The 10,381-nt window shown below is 41.1% G+C and overlaps 1 protein-coding gene across 1 annotated transcript in view; it reads right to left on the bottom strand.

The window, feature by feature from the left end:
* Positions 1–10,381, bottom strand: part of SPOCK1 (SPARC (osteonectin), cwcv and kazal like domains proteoglycan 1) — a 407,575-nt gene that overhangs the window by 8,958 nt on the left and 388,236 nt on the right. The window contains exons 8-9 of the mRNA XM_004696627.2: positions 10,039–10,260; positions 1,039–1,101 (exon numbers count right to left, since the gene is read on the bottom strand). Coding sequence (XP_004696684.2) covers positions 1,039–1,101; positions 10,039–10,260 — 285 coding nt within the window. The remainder of the gene's footprint in view (positions 1–1,038; positions 1,102–10,038; positions 10,261–10,381) is intronic.

The following is a 10,381-nucleotide window of genomic DNA, read 5'->3' as shown; positions in this document are numbered from 1 at the left end:
GATCATGTTGGGGAGCTGAGCATCATGGAATGCCAGGTTAATAGAATAAAGTGTTCTTGCATTGAGGGAATACTTGAGTAGAGGCCCAATGTCCATCTGCTACCTTGATACTTAACAGATAAATATATGTACATAGATCTGTGTCCCTATCATTATATATATATATATATATACACATACATACATATGTACATATGTACATGCCTGTATTTAGACCTCTATGAATGCCCTTTGCCTCCCAGTTCTTTCCTTTATTTCCTTTGACTTTCCTCCTGTCCCACTATCATGCTCAGCTTTCATTAGGGTTTCAGTAATTCCTCTCAGTTACATTGCCTTCGATCAAGCCCTACCAGGCATCCTCACCATTGATTTTAGATCACTTGTTCCCTTGTCCCTAGGTTTGTTAACCCCCATTTCCTTTCCCCGCCTCCCCACTGCCATGTTGCCCCGGAACCATTGGTCCCGTTGTTTTCTCCTCCAGATCATTTATCCCACCTATTTTATCTAGATAGACACACAGAGACAAAAATAAACACAAAAACAAGGCAGAGCAAAACAAAACAACCAAAGAAACCAAACAACAAAAAAACAAGGACAAAAAATGAGAAAAGCCTATGAATAGTTCCAGGTCTGTCTTTTGACCTTGAAGTGTGTTTTCCAGTTGTGCTTTCTAGTCAATGGCCTTCCTTGAAAGACAAGAAAGTCAAGACTCCTTGTAGCCCTAGGTTGAGGAATAATTGCACTGAAGATGGTGCTGGATTCTAACCCTGTTGGCCTGCCCACTAGTCACGGGCTGACTTTGGATCCTTTTCTGACATGGGAGCAGCCATCACTGCCCAGCCAGCTAACCAGTCTGCGGTGTCCAGTTAACTGTGGCAGAAGATCAGCTGCCTGCAAGAGCCGTGTCCGGGGTAGAATAAGGTATTTCTTTCACAACACACTGGTCCCTAATTGAATAACCATTGCTGTGCTCAACATTACAAGAGACATGGATGGTTTAATTAGTTGTTTAAACGAGTAGCAAGAAATTGTACTTACCCAACAGGCTTTTCCCCTTGCTCAGCTTCTGAATCCTGTTCATTTCATTCTGGCAAGGGAGACCTAAAAAATAATTTATGAAAGTCAGTTTCCAGATGGTGCAGGATATAATCTCTAATGATTGGCTTCACTCTTGACGTGAAATGCAGACAACAACACACCTGGGAGTGGAATTATCCCATATGCTGTTACTTTGCGGCAAAACAAATCTACGCCATTAGGGTTACTGATTAAAAAAAAAATCTCTTACCAAGGGATACTTAAAATAGGATTGGAGGGCTACTTACAATGTACAGTAATTTTTCTTTCTACAAAACAATTTAAGCAAATAGCAAATGTAGGTGTCTGATAGATAATTGGCTAATAGACTTCTTCCTTTATGTCAGGAGGTAAATGATTAGTTAGGATGCAAGTTGAAAACCGGGGGTCAAGGCTTATTAGTGGGTTAGTGTATTGATCCACAGATGAGACCAACTAACCCAAAGATGATGGTTACTGAATCTATCTCAGGTCTTGCTGCAGGGGAGACAGGAGATTAGAATGGCTACTTCAAAGCCCATGGCTCACCACCCCAGGAAAGTACAATACAAGCTTCATGGGCCAAATGTTTAGAAAGAGAAGAGACCTAGAGAAACAGCAAGTGTACCTGTTCAGAGTGAGACCTTAAATCTTGGCTCTGCTGGGTACTTCGGGCACACCTCTGGGATGCTGAGTCCCCAGCTGTAGAAGGTACATTGTGTGGTATGCATGTTGTGGGAACCAGTGTGAAGTGGCCATGCCTCAAAGGATGGAGAGATGCAGGGAAAAATCACATGACTGAGCAGGGTGTGTGAAAGTAAGTGATGCCCTATGCCCAATCCCCCCATTTCCAAGCAAAGGAAATGTTATCACGATTTGGTTTTGCGGATCTGATGGATCAGATGGTTCTACCATTTGCTCTCTATCCTCTGGATATTGGCAAGTTTGTGTTGATTCTGAGCACTGAGAATCTACTTCTCCCTACAGGCCTCACACTTGCCCATGAAACCTCTGAGCCCCTATGAGCTGATGCTACCGTGTGGATTTCACAGTGCCACCTGGTTTGACCAAGTGCTCCCTGAGGAGTAACTGGTTGTGAGATTCATTTTATTCCTTTCTGATTTGCCAATGCTTCTTTCAGAGTAAAAGATATAAGACACCAAATGGGAATGACAAAGAACAGGAAAAACCAATTCCTAGCACTGTAGATGCAGCTGACATTTATTAGATTTCCTGGAAGTACCTAGCCAGCTAGCTCTATTCTGGAACTTTATGTCCTAATTCATTTGATCTTCATAACTATCTAAGATCGGTATCAGTAGCATCCTGAGTTTTCAAGTGAATGTCTCACCTTTGGACCTGTGCTGAAAGCTAGACCCTGAAGGTATTTAGAAGGCTGTCAGCCCCTGAAGAAAAGAGCAATCAAGTGCTCGTGCACAAACACGCATCAATTGGTATTATCATGAGGAGGCACAGTTGACTGCTTGCTAGTTAAGTACCGACCCTCTCCTACAACTTCCCTGAAGTAATTAAAAACATTCTATTTTATAAAAGATAAGGGGAAAAATGAGTCAGACAGAAATCTACTCCAAAAATGGTTGTCAGAAAAATAGCAGAAAGGATAACACGAAAATCCAGATGACTAATCCACAACAGAAATTGTTTGCTGCTAAGCAGATGAAAATCATTACAAAGGCTTATTTAATAAAGCCCAGAATATAATGCAAACTAGACTCTGTGGGGATAGAGTTCAAGGGAGTTACACAGAGGCTCCAGGATAAAAATGACACAGAAAAGGGAAAGTAAGTAATAAAGATATAAAGGCTACCCCCAAAGCCAGGAAGATTATATGAAACATGAATGTTAGTCATGCTCCTGAGAAGATATCAATCCAATGGAACAAAAAGTCCTCAAAGGCACTGTTCATTCAGGAAAAGTTCCCCAAAATGATTAAAGTTTAAAGACAGATTTTATTTTAAACACAAGAGTATTAATTTGCTTCAGGAAACAAGTGACAACAGACTGAACAAAATCAAATCATGTCTTGGCAAGTTAATGTCCTTGGAAAGAAAGACACAATCCTTTGTTTTCTAGGTGAAATGATTACATCACCAATAAAGGAAGAAAAACAAAACGACATTAGAATGGATTTACATTTTTCTCTAGCTCTGTCTAGGGCTAGGAAAATGTTTTTAAAAGTTATCAGATCATGAGGTGTCAATGGGACTAGGTATCATAAGTTCAAAAACAAGCAGCCAAATTGAGGAGAAGGAGCACAGGCAAAGTGGAGACCCCAGACCCACCTGTAAGGTCATTGGACAGTCCCTCACAGAAGGGAGCACATATCCAGGGTACAGGACAGCCCTGATAAAACTCATAACTATCCACTAGTTCTTTAAAATTTCTTCCCCCTACGATTATGGTCTTAGTTTTACCTCATTAATCGTGTTAGACCTGCGTATGTTTATTTGGTTAATTAAGATGGCTCAATGCATGAAATCATGGTAAATAAACCCTACAGAAATAGTAACAGGAGTAATGATTCCCTGAGGGTACAGAATGGGGGGTGGGGAATAGGGGAAAGGGGTAACTAATAACAGAAGGGCCAGTGAACGTTGGATGTTGTAAGATACAGAAAAAGAAAAAAAAGGAAAAACAATATTTAATGTAATAAGGGTTCCTGGGAGTTAGGGTAGGGTGGGGGGAATAGAGGGGAGCTGATATCAAAGAGTGCCAGAATAAAGATGTTTGAAAACGATGGTGGCAGCAATTGTACAATCATTCTTGATCTAACTGAACTATGGATTGCTATAATATCTAAGTGCTCCCAATAAAATGCAGGGAAAAACATTACCCCCCCCAAAAAAAAAATGTTATTAGGAAAAACACACACACACACACACAACACACAGCAAAAAACGGTGACTCCTGGAAGTTTACACTAAGCATCATTGTTGTTCAGGTACAAAAGAAAAAAATATCAAACATTTATATATTAACTCAAGAAATGTAATGCCCAAGAGAATTTTTGGAAGTACTCAAAGTCAAACTTAGCAGTAAAACTAAATAAAGAAAAATCTCCAAACTTGCTGACACATTGTCCTGCAACAAGAGCATTTTGAAAGTGGTCCCGAAAGTCATTTGGGGGTCAAAAAGGCTTTCCACCGCTTCACTGCAGAATATGTGCACATGAACCATCATACAAAGGCCTGTGGCCTGGAGCTCACCGAGTGCTCTAGAGAAAATTTTAATTTACTAATAGAAATTAATATATTTGACATCATCACACTCTTCCAATTTTTAGCTACAATAGCAATATGAGTTCAAGAAATGTGAAACTAAAAGTCCCAGACCTTGTTCTGAGTTGGGGAGGGAGTAATGGGAATCTAATAATTTTTTAAAAAGCAAAGGCACGAGCTAACTTCATTTTTATATATTCATTTCATATATATGGGAAAAAGAGAAAACACACACACAGAGACACACCACAAATTACTTGGTTTACGGCACACTATGAGCCACACCAGTGGCCTTCAGGCCACGCCAGCAGGCACTGCAGGCGGAGCTTCTCCAGAGGTATCCAGGTGGCGCTGTGCCCTGGGGGCAGCATTGCTTTTGGTGCCCTCTAGGGAGCTGACTCACAGCGACCCCAGGGGATGGAGCAAACCTTCTCCCCACTGTTTCCTAGACTGTAGTCTTAGGGAAGCTGGTCACCACCTCTTTCTCCCACAGAGCGGCAGGGTAGGTCTAAAGCGCCTCTTTTCGGTTAGCAGCCGCTTTGCACTTCACCATTGTGCCACTAGGGCTCCTTAGGGAACGCCTTGGCACTTAGGCTTTGCTTCATTCTAGCGCCAAAGGAGCTAAGATCATAGATCTCAAGCTTGCAATATTTACTGATAGTGTTATGTTCGATGCAGAATCGCGACAAGCTTGTCTATTAAAGTAACAAACATGGCTATTGTTTAATATTGATTCGAAGGTCCTAGCTGATGTAATTAGAAAAGAGGAAGAAATGAGGTATAAAAATTGAAAAGGATGGGGAAAATGATCACTATTTGCAGATGGTATGAATGCATACCTGAAAAACCCAAGCAAATGAACCAGAATAACTGTTACAATCAAGATGAGAATTTAGCAAGGTGGCTGGATACAAAATTAATATTGAAACAACCACTGGTGAGGAAATATAATGGGGAAAATCTATCTCATTTACAATGGCAACAATAAACACAAGGAAAGTACAGAAACTGTGAGAACAAAACTTCAAAGTGTAACTGATTCACTTGTTTGTTCTATTCTAGAACAAGAGTCAGTATTATATAGCTATCAATTCTCCCTGGATGAATCTGTTCTTGCACAATTCTAATGAAATACCAGTTGGATTTCTTTTTAATTGAGTAAATGAACTCTATAAAGTTTCAAGGGGAAAATAAAAATATAAGAATATCCAAGACAATTCTCTTAAAAGTATGGGAGAAGGTAGTGTTGTATAGCATTGTGATTTAAGCAATTTGGAACTGATTTATGAACCCTCAGATGCACAGGACAAAAGATGTTGGATTAGAGTAAGTATGTATTAGAGTATGTATAATAAAGAAGCATTTCGCACGGGAGAGAGAAAGGTTAGTCAATGACAGAGGTCAACTGGAGACCATGTGGGGACTAGAGGCAGAAACCTACCATACACCAAAATAAAACCCAGAGTATCCCAAGATATAAACAACAACAAAAAAAAAGTACTGCCACCTATTCAAAGCAACCCTACAGAACAGGATAGAATGGCCCCTATGGGTGTCTTAGACTGTCACCCTGTAAGGGATCAGGAAGCCTTGTCTTGCTTCTGTGAAGCAACTGGTGGTTCTGAACTGCTGATCTTGTTGTTAGTAGCCAAGTGTGTAACAACTATGCCACTAGATACTTAAAAAACTTAGAGAATATTCACTTGACTAAAATTGGAGAATGCTTTTCAAAGTTTAATGCAAATTGCATGGCTCCTAAAAGCCACAAAAATGAAATGTTAAGAAACAGAGCTATCTTAAACTTTAAAATTTCTCCCTAGCAACATTGAAAAGAAAAAATTCAGGTCGATAAATATATAAATTTATAATAAATGTACATCTATATTAGATATAATATATATGAGTTTGGTATATCCCATATGACTGGGAAAATCCCAGGTCTTTAGTGTAGAGAAAGTTCATAAAATAATCACACACAAAAAATCCAAGAATCTAATAGAAAGCACATATATCTATAATTTATTATCATTTTGTCATGTCTTACACTGTCCGATGTCTCCCTTCACCCACTTTTCTGTTGTCTGTCCCCCAGGGAGGGGGTTGTATATAGATCCTTGTGATCGGTTTCCCCTTTCTACCCCACCTTCCCCTTATTCTCCTGGTATAGCTATTCTCACTATTGGGCCTGAGGGGTTTATCTGTCCTGGATTCCCTGTGTTTCCAGTTCTTATCTGTACCAGTGTATATCCTCTGGTATAGCTGGATTTGTAAGGTAGAATTGGGATCATGATAGTGGGGGGTGAGGAAGCATTAAAGAACTAGAGGAAAGTTGTATGTTTCATCATTGCTATACTACACCCTGACTGGCTCATGTCCCTGCGACCCTTCTGTAAGGGGATGTCCAGTTGCCTACACATGGGCTTAGGGTCTCCACTCCGCACTCCCCCTCATTCATAATGATATTATTTTTTATTCTTTGATGCCTAATACCCGATCCCATTGACACCTCGTGATCACACAGACTGGTGTGCTTCTTCCGTGTGGGCTTTGTTGCTTCTCAGCTAGATGGTAACTTGTTTATCTTCAAGCCTTTAAGAACCCTGATGTTATATCTTTTGATAGCCGGGCACCATCAGCTTTCTTCACTACATTTGTTTATGCACCCTGAGATAGTTAAATTTATTGTGCCAACCTGGCTGATAAACATATGTGGGGTTAATTGAAGGGTGGAGAGATAAATGGCTCAGTGAGCCTCACCTTTCTAGTTCTCGGGTTTCTTGCTTTCTGATAATCGGCAAGGGTGCAACTGCCTTAGCCAGTTCCTTGCTTCAGCTGGCAAGGCTCACTTCCTGTAAGACATCCCTGAGGAGAAGCTACATGGACCTACCCCGATGCAGACCTGGGTGCTGGAACAGCTGTGTGGAGACCCCTGCAAGTGCTGAGATGCTTACACCTTCACTGATTTGGCTTTCCTCCTGCAGTCAGCATTATTGCATGTGTTTTGTGAGATTGAGGAGTACTTTGTAGATTAGTGTCAGACATATGGGCTAATGTTAGACTTAGGGGCTTGGACAGCACTGGGTTGGGATAATCCCTTAATGTACACTTACCCTTTATATAAAACTCTCTCTTATACATATGAGTTTCTGTGGATTTGTTTCTCTAATGTACTCAGACTAACACACACCGATTTTGTCTTCAGTGATCGTGTCGGGAAGGTGAACATCGTGGAATGCCAATTTAATAGAACAAAGTGTTCTTGCATTGAGGGAGTACTTGAGTAGAGGCCCAATGTCCATCTGCTACCTTAATACTAAACATATAAATATATGCACATAGATCTATTTCCCCAATCCTCATATATAACTATATTTACATATGTACATGCCTGTATTTAGACTTCTATAAATGCCCTTTGCCTCCTAGTTCTTTCCTCTATTTTCTTTTACTTTCCTCTTGTCCCACTATCATGATCAGCCTTCATTTGAGTTTCAGTAATTCCTCTTGGTTACATTGCCCTTGGTCAGGCCCTACCAGGCATCCTATACCCTCCTTGACATTGATTTTGGATCACTTGTTGTTCCTTTTTCATGGTGGTGGGGAGGGAGGGGTAAAAATGAGGAGCTGATACCAAGGGCTCAAGTAGAAAGAAAATGTTTTGAGAATGATGTTGGCAACAAATGTACAAATGTGCTTGACACAATGGATATATGTATGGATTGTGATGAGTTGTACAAGTCCCTAATAAAATTATTTAAAGAAGAAAAAAATGTCATCTAATGTTAATATAGTCTAATCATTATACTTATTAGAAAAATCTTATATAGTAAGACACAAAATAATAATTATATATAACTGATGAATGATTCACGATGGGGGGAGGGGGGAGGGAGAGGAAAAAAGAGAAGCCAATACCAAGGGCTCAAGTAGAACAAAATGTTGTGGAAATGTTGATGGCAACATAAAAAAAAATCTTAACTCATAAGAAGAAAGGAAAAATAAAGCCTATAAAGGTTCTATAATTTCTTCATCCTATGCCCCATATAGCAATGATTACAAAGTTTGGCAATGCAATGGAGAAGTGTGGTCACTAGATTGTATTTCAACTTGAACTTATATAAAAGTGTAGTTGTGGCATCCAGTCTGTTAATCAGATCCATGCCTGTTGGTGCCTTCTTGGGGGTGTGGCCTTCTTATACGGGAGAGACTGAGAAATTCCCTCTCCTCTCTGCTCTTTACCTTCTTGCTTACTCGTATTCTGTGTCTGCCACCACATGGGGTCTCCAACCCTGGGAGGGGATCTCCAATCTGCCTGTGCCCTGACATGTTCCTACTAATGTTAAGTCCATGCAACTCTGTGCCCACCAGCCGGTGATCTTCCTGCATACTGCTTCACCTTTCTGTGCCATCGGCCTACAGGTATGTGAGTCTCAGGAGGGCTGTGGCTAGAATCATGGACATGAGTTGGACTGGGCTTGGATGCCTTCTTGATAGAAGATTACTTCATGATATAAAGCTCTTTCTTATGTGTGTGTGTCTGTCACTGATTTTGTTTCTCTAGACAACCCAGCCTGACACAAGTAAATACTTAGATATTTTTGGTAAAAGCATAAATTGATGATTGGCAAAATTGCATAAATTTAAAATGCTCATACCATTTGGGCCAGTAATTCTGATTCTAGGGATGTGCTTGTATTTTATAATTCTATAAACATATACACATGCACTTACACTTTTCACAGGATGCCCTCTTCAAATGCCTATATTGTTCTCCTGCATGCATGTTTTATTTGTGCATGTATGCATGCATGCTTACATACATAGAAAGTTTGCATGCTTCCATGTGAGTGAACTCACTACCATCCAGTTGATTCAGGTTCATAGTGATCCTATCAGGCAGGGTAGAACTGTCCTTGTCCCTGTGGGTTTCAAAGACTGCAACTCTTTATGGGAGTCTTAAGCCTTGTCTTTCTCCCAAGGAGTGACAGGTAGTTTTGAACGCCTAACCTTATGGTTAGGGCCCAACATGTAACTACTATGACACATCTGAATCGCTGTCCTTTTCGTCTAGTGAGTGGTCCTGCCAGTCATGTTGGCATATGTCACCTTGGCTACCTGATCCAGGTTAGGCCAGGTTTTTCTGTGGAATTAGCTGTAGACTCGAGCCAGTCCCTGTTGGTTCTAAGAATTGTAGACCACCACACTTGGGCCTACACTCAGGAAGCCGAGGTACAGGAAAATAAAGTTAGACCAGGGTGTGCCACGGACAAAGTCAGAACAGTGGGCCCTTGACCCTGAGAGTCTTCGAGTTCCTCCTGAGATTTCCCTTGCAGCCTGCTTCTCCTGTCTGTCTTTGGGTGACATCAGAAAGCTCTCAATCTTTTCCATGTACTCGTATTGCCCAAATCTTGCTTTTTATGTCTTCAGTTATCTGGAGTCAATAAGTAAATACCCCTGTTTAAGACACACAGAATAAATCCCCTTTCAATCGCAGCGAAACTGACAAGTGCCTCTCTCTAGGGGGAGATGGAGAATTGGTGCGATAGTGGTGGTTAAGATAATTTTATAGTATATTTCACATTGAGAATCTCACAATGGGAGAAATGAGTCTTCGTGTTTGCCATTAAATGGGATCAACTATTTTTTTCTCTCAACATGTCCTTCTGCCCAATGAATGCTATGTGGTCTTCCCCTGCCTCGCATGGTTGCCGGAGGCCCTGCATGGCATCCTCCTCTGCCTTACCTCCAGGCTTCTGGAAACAGTAACACCACTCATTGTTAGAAAGCTTGCCATCCTTGAAGGAGTCACAGGAGTTGAAGAGAGGCTTGATGCAGGGCTCATACTTATCCAGGTAGATGGCATTGATCTCAGAGTGATCCAGCAGGAGGTCATAGTTCATGTCCAGCTTGTTGAACATCCAGCCCAGTGAGTCCTTGCAGATGGGCAGGATGCTGGTATCAAACCCTGCAAAGGCAATGGCACATTGTAACCACTGCTGCCAATGGGGCCTTTGCCACCTCTCTCTCCGCTCCAGCTTTTTTGCTCCACGAGGAGCCCCAGGGTCAACTCCCTCCACTCACCCCCC

Source organism: Echinops telfairi, unplaced genomic scaffold (assembly GCF_000313985.2).
Source record: "Echinops telfairi isolate 266 unplaced genomic scaffold, ASM31398v2 ScPeMD7_7469;HRSCAF=8507_1, whole genome shotgun sequence".
NCBI classification, from domain to species: domain Eukaryota; kingdom Metazoa; phylum Chordata; class Mammalia; order Afrosoricida; family Tenrecidae; genus Echinops; species Echinops telfairi.
Note: the sequence above shows the minus strand (reverse complement) of the source record. Positions and strands in the feature narration are given on the sequence as shown.